The sequence below is a fragment of the Piliocolobus tephrosceles genome, unplaced genomic scaffold (genome assembly GCF_002776525.5).
Source record: "Piliocolobus tephrosceles isolate RC106 unplaced genomic scaffold, ASM277652v3 unscaffolded_19525, whole genome shotgun sequence".
Taxonomy (NCBI): domain Eukaryota; kingdom Metazoa; phylum Chordata; class Mammalia; order Primates; family Cercopithecidae; genus Piliocolobus; species Piliocolobus tephrosceles.
This window is the reverse complement of record NW_022301560.1, coordinates 3,318-16,147: the sequence shown is the minus strand read 5'-3', so window position 1 is coordinate 16,147 and position 12,830 is coordinate 3,318. Positions and strand designations below refer to the sequence as shown.

The 12,830-nt window shown below is 42.7% G+C and overlaps 1 gene segment (V, D, J or C); it reads right to left on the bottom strand.

Annotated features, from left to right (window-relative positions):
• Positions 1 to 5,196: 5,196 nt before the first annotated feature.
• LOC113221044 lies at positions 5,197 to 6,027 on the bottom strand. The segment is given in 2 exon segments: positions 5,197 to 5,600; positions 5,714 to 6,027. Coding segments are annotated over 2 exon segments (579 nt in total).
• Positions 6,028 to 12,830: the final 6,803 nt, after the last annotated feature.

Genomic DNA, 12,830 nt, shown 5'->3' with positions numbered 1-12,830 from the left:
GCATAGATACACAAAGGGATTCCGCAGGGGAATACACAAAGCAAGAAGACATTTGAAACACCAAAGTAAAGCCTGAGCAACTCTAACTACCACCTACTGGTGAAATGCCTCCAACAGCCTCCACAAATACACTTAAGTTATCAAAAATAAATATGATCCAATAGGTATTTATGGAACACATAACTATACGTCAGGCACTGTTTGAGGACCAGGAATAGAGCAGTGAATAAAACCAATTCTCATGGGCACATGGCCATTTTAACTTGTTCAAGAAGCTTTTGTGAATAATGTTCTCATCCTCTAAGTGCTTCAGGGATTACAGGAGCTAATAAGACATGTTTGATGTGTTTACGGATAACATCTAATTTGGAAAGTTTTACAGGGTATGCATTAGGAAAGTTAAAGTAATTGGTGTTTAGGTGCCTAAATCATTTCATATACTGACCTTCTCATTTCCTCATCCTTGAAATCTGGTTGTAGAGAGAGGCTGAAATAATTTTCCCCAACTGTCTACCCAACTCTGAAACCATGTAAGCCAAGCAGGGTAGACTTCACTAGGCTGCTGTGCCAGAACCTTACATGCTTCACGGCCCCTATCAAAATACTTTACAGAGTGCAGGTGCTTAATATATGTTTGCATAATTGCTCAATGAATAGATGGATGGAATGGAAAACAGTGAAATCCACAGGTAAAAGGCAGGTCTAAGCACTTAAAAATTGTGTTTCTAATGTGCTGTGGTTGGCATTGGTATATTTGTATCTGTAAATCTACAGAAATCAGGTCATAGTCTCAGTATGTAAGGTTGGAATGTAACTGATAAAAATAATTTTTATTTCAAAGGTTTTATTAATAAATGATAATTTTTCAGTGTTGATGAAGCATTGTCCAAAGGAAATATGGAAATAGAGGGGATGTTACTTCTTAAATTCTCCTTCCTATCAGGGTCCCCATCATTCTTTGAGCATTTCCTTACTTGATGGCACAAGGGGTGCTAGGCTTTTCCTGCCTGTCTTGGTATCTACTATTTGTCCAAAAGTTCTGGTTCCTTCTCGTGGACAGCGGTATTTAGAAAACAGAATATGGACACTAGATGTTTTGGGGTGCTTTTGGGGTGAACTACCCTTAGGCGTCACAATGGACAGAGCTGTACATACACATGTATTTTCACAGTAAACATATATTTACAGATATCTTTAATTCCTGTCTATACATATTGAGAAGTGATGAGTTCACACTAGTTCCCATCCAATATTATTAGGTTTATTGTTGTGTTCCAGTGTTCTCTCTTTCCACATTTGCAACTCCCTTATCCAACACTGAGAAGCTTGATTCTGTTATCCTTACAGATTTACATATTGGATCAGTCCCTTCGCTTGTAACTACATGTATGCTGTGGCTGCCACCACCACTCCCTTGTAAATGGCCTCATCCCTCCATTCAAGTTCTGACTTCCTGTGCCAGGGAGACCACCTAGGAGAGTTGAAACTCTCCTCACCTCAGTCCAATTTGTGACATACCACACAAGGGATGCCTTGCCCTACGCAATGTCCTTTGCAATTTGCCAGGGCTTCCACAATCTGCAGGAGGCTGCTTTCCACACCCCATTTGGACTCCACCCCACTTTTGGGAAGACACTTTCCACATGCTGCATGGTCTCTATCTCCTTCCAACAGACCTCCCTTCTACACAGACACAAAGAAATGCATGTTATTTTTCTGTATTCATGTCACTGTGTGTTTATTGCATAACTTGAGGGCACCTGACATGGGCGATGAGCAGGGAAGGCCTCAGGACCTTTTAGGAAGCTCTTCTTAGTGTACCAGGTAATGGTTGCTGCTAATGAGCTTGTTTGTAGTTGATTCATCTGGGCTTCCCTGTGCCCTGTGTAGTTCTATGATTCTTCACCTCGTTTTTCAGGGAGGAATGCCAATTTTGTGGTTCTAAAAATCCTAGGGTTTTCCTTCCATACTAACACATGTTGATGTAAGTACTTGTCTCCCTTACTCAATTGGATCTTCCTAAGGTCACCGGCTGTATCTTAATCACTTTCTTTTTTCTCCTTCCTCATGCAACCACCCACCTTACCTGCCAGTGTTTGCGGAACACCTTAAAGGTACAACAGCAGCTGCTCCAGATAGCCCACCACATGCCTCTTTCCATTGTCTCCCTTGAAAGTGGGAGCTGGGGTCTCCTTTCAATATTTTCAGGTGCACAGACATTCTAATCACCTCTCATTCATCTTGCTAGGACCAAAGGCTTGAGAACCACAACCAGATGTTTTCTTCTCAGCATTCGAAGGCCTGTCTGAAGACTCGGTTCAAGGACTGATCCTATGCTCTATTCTGGTTACTGAACACCCGTTGACCACAGATATGTAGAAGGACCCTAATTGCAATGGGTACCATGTGAAAGGGGAAAACAAATCAATACAAATGAAAAAAACCCATAGGACATACATCCTTGTTTTCAGTGTGTGTGAATATTCTAGATGGCAAGACTGAGCCAACATTGAGATGACACAGCTTTTTAAAATCACTGTAGGATATTTGACTGATCGTCAAGTAATGCGGCACAAACTATTCTCATCAGCATTCAAAGACTATGTAGAAACCCAGTTATCAGTTGGGAATCGATGCAATTACAGAAGGTTTTTTGAAGGAGAGGACTTCAAAGCAGACCTTAGAGCAATCTACCTAGTCCCGTTCCAGCCATTTTTTTCTAAGAAACTATTTCTGTTGGATTGTCTAGAAAGAAGCCAGCATCAGCTTTGACTACTAGTACCGGGCATGCTATGCCCCAGGAATGGGGAGACACTTTTGAGATTTCCTTTCACAATTTGTAGCTGCTATCTAAAGAGAAAAATGTATGTTAGTTGGGCTAGGGTTTTCACTTATCTGACTCATCTTTACCTGTTTTAGAATCTACAGTCTTCTTTGGGCTTTGTTGACTACTTACCTTCTTATTATTGCCTCTCCTGATCCTATGTCCACAAGTTATAGGACCGAGAGCAAAAGATTCAAAGCTCTAAGGAGACGATTTTCTGGCTCGACAGAAGGGAGAATTTTCCAGAAGGTACTGTGGTCTCCTGTCCAGAATAGAGGCTGGGTGACTGTTGGTGAAGATGTTTTGGACAAGGCTTAAGTGCCCAATGCAGCAAAGAAGAAGCTTAGCATTTACTCTAAGCCAGAGACAGTGTCATAAACTGGGGATTTTAACATACAATATTTTCTTCAGAGGCTCATAATCCAGTTGAAGAAATGGATACGGAAATCAAAGCCTGCAACAAAATTGAAAAGGTATAGCAACATACACAGCATTTTAAAAGGGCACCAAAAGGGAATAGAACTGGTTAGCATCTAACAATTTGGGGGATTATAAGGGTGGAAGTAGGGAAGGACATTGGGAATAATGAGAACAAAGTGGCAAAAGTAATCCTTCAAGTGTCAGTCTGGAGAGGAAATCCAATGGGGAGCTGAGACCTGAAATCAACAAGGAGATTTCCAGCCAAAGGAAGGAGAGTGGATGAGTCAGGAAGCTTCCAGACCATGATCCATGGGCTCTGCAGCAAGGGGAGCAGACAGAAGCATGATTGCTGCCTGAAGGGTTCAGAGAAGGTGTCTGTGCACATTCGGAGCTTTGATCAGAGCTAGAATCCACAGTCTAGCTTTGAGTGTAAAAAAGAGAAATTAAGGAATAGACAAGCAGGAATATAGAATAATAGAAGTGGTGAAAATAGATACATATTTCTCAAACCCATTTCCCAAAGGGTGAGTCTCCTACTGTCCTCTCCAGTTGGCTTCTGAACTGGGACCCTTGCCTGGAAATTCCTTCTCTGATTTCCCAATGCTCAGTGCTGCTTGACTCTGCATGACAAAAACCTACAACGAAGGGAACCCCTGGTCTCAAAGAAGAGTCATGGAAACCACTGAGCATGAAGTGTCAGGAGAACTCAGCTCCTCACAGGGTGGTGTCTGGTCCAGTGCAGGGTGTGACTCTGTGGTGACACAGGTGATTGCTTGGAGGGTTCTTATGTAATCTTAAGCTAAACAATCTTTTCACAGAATGCTTGCTTTATTTCATGATTTCTTTTTTTCCTTCTTTATTTTTTTCTTTTTCTTTTTTTTGAGATGAAATCTCACTCTGTTGTCCAGGCTGGAGTTCAGTGGTGCAATCTCGGCTCACTGCAACCTCCACATCCTGGGCTCAAGTGATTCTCCTGCCTCAGGTCCCTGAGTAGCTGGAAAGGCATGCACTAGCAATGCTGACCACATGCTGGGGCTCCCTAAAAGGGAGGGCAAAGTTGAAATAGACCCTGGCTAGTCATATATTCAACCCTCCCAGAATAAAACCCAAGACTATTTCCAAGAAATAACATAATCCAGAGCCTCAAGTCTATGTTGTCCACAATGCTTCACATAAAATCTTTCTAATCTTTCATGTAGGATATTTACAAGTCTCCTAATTCTTCATGCCACCCAAAAATCTATCTCCTTTCTGATCCATACTACTACCAGTGTTCCTGTACCAAAATGTCAGTTTTATCATGTTGTTTCACTTGGAGTAGGACCAATGGCTCACCACCACTTAGAGATTTGTGTCCAAAGTCCTTTCAGGTCTCCCAATATCTCCAGTCATCTGGCTATTGCCTATTCTTGGGGAGAGTTCAAGATGACCTTCATCAGAATTGGGAGAGACGCTTGCTGGTCACCCTTCTTGAAAAGAAGGAGCCTACAATGCACAAGGCTGCCTCCACCGGCTTCTCCTCAACACTTTCCAGTTTACCGATTGCCATGGAATTTCATGCCTCTCCAAATATTTTTCTATTAAATAAAGTACTTACTGATCATCAGAATTGTCTCTTGATCTTAGAAATATTTCCTTCCCTCTCCTTTATGCTTGTGCTCATCAACCATTTTCAGCAATCATGTGGTTTTGATCATAATGTTATATGAAATATGAACACATGTGTGCAGCACAGAAAGACAAGAAATAGCTTCCTCCATCAGTTCAGATCTTCAGTTCATGGGACAGGCTCTGTTTTTGTTTGTGGAGCCCTAATACTTTAGTGGCTTTGTTGTGAAGCCCTGCTCCAGCTGATAAACAATTCTGTGAGACTTTGTGTGCATAAAATAGATGACTTCTCCACTGGTTGCACTAGCCGTCTATACTACAGACTGAAATTCCATCAGAGGCCATCAGGGAGTGGAGACTGGAGCCTTGGGTGCAGGTGCACACACTGGCTCACAGCTTCCTGGCTGAGCCAGGAGGTTTGTGTATAGGAGTGCGGCGACTCTGCAGGGCTGTGCTTTGGTGCTGGCACAGAAATACACAGCAGAGTCACCAAGCTCCAGGGACTTGATGTGAAGAATTAAATGAGCTTTGTCTGGAGAGTCAGGTGAGAAGCGATTTGGAACTGTTTCATTTATAATGAGCTCTTTGTTATTGTAGCTAAACATTATCTTCAGAAATTTCTTGGAGTCCTGCTTATACCAATACATAGTATCATGGCCCAGATTTTGTTCACATTTAAGGGACTCCTTCTTTCCCATCTGTGTGACCAGGTATTTTGGAGTCTGGGAAACAGCTGTGTCCAAGGGACCTGCAATGGAAAGAAGCAGAATTCAGGCAAATCCCAGGAGATAGCCTGCTGTTGTCATGGTGAAAAGACTTAGGGACTCCAACAGGATCATGTCACCTGGGCCCAGGACTCACCTGCTTGGAGGAGGCAGAGGGCCACACAGCAGAAGAGACTGCAGCCCATGGCAGAGTTAGGCAGATCAGGCAACGCCCTGAGCAGGATTCTGGTGTGCAGTGGTGAGAAGTCTAGGCTGTGCTTTCCACTGCTGCTGAGAGGGGCTGCGCCAATGAGGTCACAGCCTGTAATCATTTTCCCCCATTCCCAGGCTCTCCTCTAGCATGGCTCCTCCTTTTCACGCCCTGCACTTGCTGCTTTAAAAGTTTTTGAAATTTCTGGGAATAGTTGAGTGGGTTGAATTGTGACCTCCAGGATGTGTCTCTGACAGTCATTCCTGTGCCATCAGCCCCCTCCCTCCCCTCTTCTTACCCAGGATTGACCACCTCCTCCCTTCCTCTCCATTTCAGGCCTTTCTCTCAGAGTCAGACTGCTGTTCCTCTCTGGATCCTTTGCTTCCCCTTCACAATAATACAGGACATTGTTTTGCTCTCTTGAATCTTTGCTCACCTGAAGTTCTGATTAATGGTCAGTAGTTCCCTTTTTTCAGGAAAGACTGGCCTGAGATTTCACCTGAATACCAGCTACGGCCACCTAACCCACATGACTGTGATGCTAGTTCAGAGAAAACCCTGTTGAAGGGTTATTACTGGGAGTGAACTGAAGCCCTGCCCCCTCTGATGTCTTTATCTGTCCAAGGGACAGATCTATGAGGAAACAGGAGGATGCTGGACAATATGCAGTTACCGTGTGCTGTGACTGAATGGCGATAAAGGTAAACAACAGAGTTGTTGCAGAAAACAAATGCAGGTGATGGTACTGCTCTTGAGTTGTCTGCAGATAATCCTCCTTGTTGGTACAAAGTTTACAACTCAAGCTTATAGCAGAGTTTCTCAATTTCAGCCCAAGTGCCATGTTGGATCAAGTGATTGTTGGTTGTGGAAGGCTGTCCTGTTCAGCTAGGATGCTTAGCGGCATCCTTGGGCCCTACCCACCTGATGCCAATGTGACAACACAACATGCCTTCGTGTTTTCTGAATTATCCCCTGTTGAGGACCCCTGTCCCCTTTATTCTTGCCCATGGTACTCCCCTCCTCTGCCAGCCATCAAACTCCCAACCTTGGGGGTGTGGCAGGGCCGCAGCTCCTCCTGCTCTGGTCAGCAAGGTCCAGCACTCAGATCTCAATGCCTCTGTCAGTGGCCCCAGGGCAGGAACCTCCAGGAGGAAAACCAGGGACCAGCACAGCCAGAATGGCATTTCACACACACATACACACACACACTTTGGTAGCGTTGTCATCTACAGGTGAATCCCCTGCAAACACAGACCCTGATGGTTCATTTGTGATTTACTAAACACAGGACTTGAACTAAACAAAAGAAAAATGACCACCATCCTTCTTGGAACATCAAGAATGCTTTATTTGTTTATAGTCATTGAATGTCTACTTAGTGCCAAGCATGAGTAAACAATATTCTCACTCTTATGATGCTTATAATCCAATAGGAGCAAAAACACATTCACACATTACCTGTAGACTAAGAATATGAAATGCATGTTACATGGAGGCCAGCAATATAGTTACTGCTTGCATTTAAATACTTTTTTTAAAGCATCCCATTTCCTGACCTATGAAACAGTGGGCAGAAGTGAATAATTTTCAACATTCTGTCTAGTGCTAAAATTCTGTGAACATAAACCAGGGACCCGCTAGATGTGGTCTTATTCAGTACTTACCTCATTGCACCACACAGCTGACATGGGAGGCTTTTCTAATGAGGAAAGGAAGGAAGGGAGGGAAGATAGTGAAATGACAGGAGGCTGTATACAATGGTGATGATGATAACTACATAAAGATGTAACCATTCTTAAAGAGTAGACTTTAAATAAATATGTATCTCAGTATTTTACGCAAGAGTTTTTACCAAATCAGATGGACAGCATCTGGGAGAGGCACTGGAATGAAACTGATAGAAAGAAACTAGCCTCACATGAGGCAATGTTAGTTCTGGGTGTTGTTTTCTTTTGTGTTTTACAGGAGACATGAAAAGCAAAAGTGTTTTATTGTCCTTCAAGAATTGTCTAGGCCGGGCGCAGTGGCTCATGCCTGTAATCCCAGCACTTTGGGAAGCTGAGGCGGGCGGATCACTAGGTCAGGAGATCGAGACTATCCTGGCTAACATGGGGAAACCCCGTCTCTACTAAAAATACAAAAAAATTAGCCGGGCATGGTGTCCGGAGCCTGTAGTCCCAGCTATTCAGGAGGCTGAGGCAGGAGAAGGAGCGAACCCAGGAGGCAGAGCTTGTAGTGAGCCAAGATTGTGACTCTGCACTCCAGTCTGGATGACAGAGCAAGACTCAGTCTCAACCAAAAAAAAAAAAAAAGAATTGTCCAAAGGATAAAAAGGAACAAATAACTTGATCATGTATGTATTTTCTGACAGGGCCCACTATGCTGCAGAAGGGGAAAAAAGATACAGAAGGGAGAGACAATAGACGCTGGGATCCCTGGGAAGAGCCAGGCTTCCAACAGGAAAGTCAAAGAAGGAAGAAAATATAATAATTTTATCATGGAGATAACTTAATCTACAAAAAGGCGGAGAGTTGTAGGGGCAAAGGGAATGAGACAGAAGACTGCAGAAGAACCAGAACAGGTCGAACTGAATGATGCCACGATGCATATTTTGAACATGGGTCTATTTTTGGCTGCCCTATAGTTAAACCCCGTCTTATATTTGGGCAGTTCCCCCAAAGTTTGCGTCTTAGCGGGAAAGGCAAGTGTGTTGATATGTTTACAAGCAAAATCTTCCACCCTTCTAGAGTCAAAATTTCCATCTCCGCCTCTTCTTTTTACACTTCTCATGAGGAAACCACTCCACCTGGCAGAGCTGTCTCCCTCCTCCAGCTCCCCAAGAACTCACGGGAAAACCGTGCTGTCTCCTCTGGTGGAATAGAACGGACAAACAATCTCTTGTGCCCAATTATGTCATATTTAGTTTCCTGAGCAGAATCTGATGTCGATTTCATGTCATCTGATTCTGTCTCTCTCTTCACTGATGCTCATCACTGGGTTTCCAGGTCTGCAATGGGACAAGGGCCATGGTTTCACTTCCATTCCACCAAGCTGGCTGCTTGTTCCTGGAGACAATGACCCTAATTTTAAAAAATTATTTCAAGCTGACAAAAAAGATACAAAAGTCAATATGCATCTCAGCTCATGGGATCATATCCCTGCAGGTCAACCAGCAGCTGCCAGTTTTCCAAATGAAATTCAGACCAAAGCCAGACAAGACATCCTGTCACAGGCCATGTGTCCTTCACCTTTGCAAAGCGTCAGTTCATGCTATTTGCCTGTTGAGTTATTAAAATTGCTTGTCCACTTAAAACATTTGCATTTATTATTTCTATTATTATATGGATCACAAATGTTTAATCTATAGTCATTTGTTAGCAACGATTAACACAAATTAAATGCAATGCCATGATGGATAGAGATTGTTTATTAACAATGAAAAATGAGTATATGTCATCTTACTTTTGTTACTGAGAAGAAGTTCTAGATTTTTTGTGAGGGTAGGAGTTTGAAAAGCCCAGGGGGACCCTGACTCTCCAACTCTTACGGTAGTCACTTTAAATATTTAATATTGAGCTTAGAAGTGTGTGTTTCGCATAGTCTGCTTTTATAACTTTTAGCACATTTGAAAATGGCTCATACTACAGAAAGTTAAGAAATTTAGAATCTAGCATGTAGAAATGAGTTTCCTACCTTCAATACATTCTTTTCTTCCCTTGAAGATAAACTGCAAAATTAACCTCCACAGGACGGCTAATGGTATTCCTGTTAAACTGTCTGGCTAGACTTTCACTTTCAGGCAGCATGCTAGAATATGTCTGGTAGGGTATAGAGATATTCTGAAGCTCCATCCTGATGAATAGCTAGAGCCTATATAAAATGTATCTTTGCTGTATTTTTGGATTTCCAAGAAGTAAGGGAAATTCCAAATGCTTTTTGAAAAGGTGAAACAGGAGCCTGCAGTGAAAACAAAATGAAGAGCCTGTTTCAGATGTGCATCCTGGAGGTCTGTCCATGCCACCTTCTTTCCCATCTGTAGCTGTTTGGCATCATCTTTTGACATCTGGACAAGTCTAGCTTCCATGGGTCTTGGGAGACAGGGATAGATGTTGAAGATGGAAGCTGGAAGGGAGTCTGATGATGTTGTTTTGATAGAATCATTTGCTCAGACCCAGGAGACAGATTTCCAATCCTTAGAAATTCTTGCTCCAAGAACTTAGAGGAACATCCAGAAGAGGAAAAAGAAAAAAAAATGCCCTTTCTAGCTTAAGTCTGTCATCATTTAGAGTCAGGGGAATGGCGCTCCAGGTATTCTTTGGTCTGATAAGTGGATTTCCCTTGGTAATTACTCTCTTTGCAAGATCCCTCGAGGAAGCCCTGATTTGTCAGGCTCACAGCCCAGGTCTCAGGAAGCCATTTCATGGCAGGACTGAGCTGGAGCAGAGGCCCAGCATCCAGAGCTGCTCTTATTCCTCTCAGGAATGGGTCCTCCACTGGCATCTGCTTGTGAGCTCTCCTCTTTCCCAGCTCAAACTCTCCCCATTTCTCATCCCATGCAGGGTCACGTGCAACAAATCTGGCAGTCTAGGCTCTTTGCTAGAACAAAAGCACCTGCACAGCAAGGCAAATGAATAGTCTGTATTTAACCTCTCACATTTCAGCATTAACACAGCTTCTGCAGACCATATTTTCCCCTCTTGCAAATAAACCCGATATTTCTTTTAACTGTCTTCCATCCAGAGAATGCTCTGTCCTTCCTCTGAGTTCCCTTAATCTCAGTAGAGTCACAGCTCCTCCTTGTGGTAAAAAATCAAACATGTCAAGACTCTGTGCCATGGTGGACCAAAGGCAGCAGGGATGTTGAGGTCTTAGAAATAGAGATATGCAGCCAGGCATGGTGGCTCATGCCTGTAATCCCAACATTCCGGGAGGCCGAGGAGGGCGGATCATGAGGTCAAGAGGACGAGACCATCCTGGCCAACATGGTGAAACTCCGTCTCTATTAAAAATATAAAAATTAGCCGGGTGTGGTGGCATGCGCCTGTAATCCCAGCTTGTCTGGAGGCTGAGGCAGGAGAATCACTTGAATATGGGAGGCAGAGGTTGCAGTGGGCCGAGATCACCCCAATGCACTCCAGCCTGGGCAACATGAGGGAGACTCCATCTCAAAAAGGAAAAAAGAAGATAAAAACGGGAAAGCAGAGAAATCCATTCCTTCCTTTCTTCAAGAGGCTTCTACCTAAAATAAAAACATGCAAAATTGTACCTCACCTTTAATAAATATAAAAACTGGCTTTCGGAGTTAATAGACTGAATTTTTGCAGAACAGCATTCCCACCAAAAACAACTACATAAACTTAACAAAATAGAAAAACAATGTTTCAAATGTTTGAAAGCACTTGGAGCTACTGAGGCAGTAAGAACCTACAGGACTGGGATCTCAAGGAGAAAGGAGAGATCTAACAGATCACTTTCCCTCTAAGTCATTTGCCAATTTTATATCGCTGCCTAAGTAGCTGAGGAAAAAAAGGGAAGACTGAGAGTGTAGCAGGCTTTGAGGAGCATCCACCACCTTTCTGGTCTGGAGAACATTTACTTTCAGTGACTACTGAATAGGAGAGGAGCCTGGCAAAGGCCCCAGGCCTTGGTGCTGGGGGCAGAAGCAGGGACTGACTGAAAATGAGCACGAAGGAACTTTCTGGGTGGGAGGACGAAATGTTTTACAGCTGGATCACGGTGATTGTTGCACAACTCCACAAATTTATCAAAATTCATTGAATTGCACACTCACAATGGGCAAATATTATGTTATATAATTTACACTTTAATTAAGCTGTTAAACTCCAGACATCTAGTTGGAACTTAAATGGCTAAGACCAAAGGCGAGCAGCCATCACGGAGGCTGAAGCCCAGCTCTGATCCAGCTCAGTCATAACCTCAATTAAGGTGATCTGCCCCTGCTACAATTCCCAGCAGAAGCAAAAGTGAATCATTTGAGGAAGATGAAATCATTCAGAGCCTCAGATTATCTCTATAGTTTTTATATACAATATTCAGCATTCAAATAAATCACTAGTTGTGTGAGAAAACAAAATCACATGCCCAGAAAAGAAACAGAGAAAACAGAAAAAAGAAACAGACCCAAACAGATTCAGACGTTAAAGTTATCCAAAACTGGCTTTCAAATGTTGGATGTTAATATAGTCAACAAAGTAAATGACAAAATGTAGAATTTTAGCAGACAACTGGAAATTGTAGTAAGGTTTAAGTGGAAATTCCAGAACTGAAATATATAAAATACCTAAAATTTAGAATTCAATAGATATGTTTAAAAAAGGCATAGTTTCTTAAATGAAACTCCAGAAGTTAATCTGGCTGCCTCATGTTAAGTTGAAAGTGACAAATTCATTCCTGCCTCTGCCTCTAGATGTCTCTTGACTTTTGCTGCTGAATTCTGTTCCTGCACTGCCTGGCTTTATTCTGGCGATTCTCATGCTGGTCTAGACCTCTGTTGACCTTGAAATGGTGTAAAATGGTATCCTAATATTAGACTACATGTTTTCTACTCTCTTAACTTGTTATTTTGTGAGCTAGCATCATTAGCCCAAATGCATCACACCAGGTTGACAGGGTCATCAAATTGTTCTGCTCGTGCCCACATGCTGAGCAAGACTCATTGATATTGAGGCCCTTGTACCAAGTCCCTTCTCTTTCTGAAGATTCCCATGGGGACCCTCTATATTCTTGTGGAAATACCTGAACTCCCGCTCAGTAATCATCTTGCAATTCTATGAGTCAAAATATGATTTCCTAAACAACTAAAACAAAAAAAAATTCTAATAAAAATGGCAAAATGGGAATAAAGAAAAGATATAGGTTATGTGGTCATGTACAATTGTCCTATACTCAGAGTCCACAGTCACACCTAAGAGTATCTGTAAAAGTTCTTCAAATCCTACAATAGCTGGCCATTTCTGCCCAAGATATCTTTGGTAATTTAATTTCAGATATCTGTCTATTTGGAGATGGCTGCAAGAACAAACCCAACCAGATACTTTCTTTC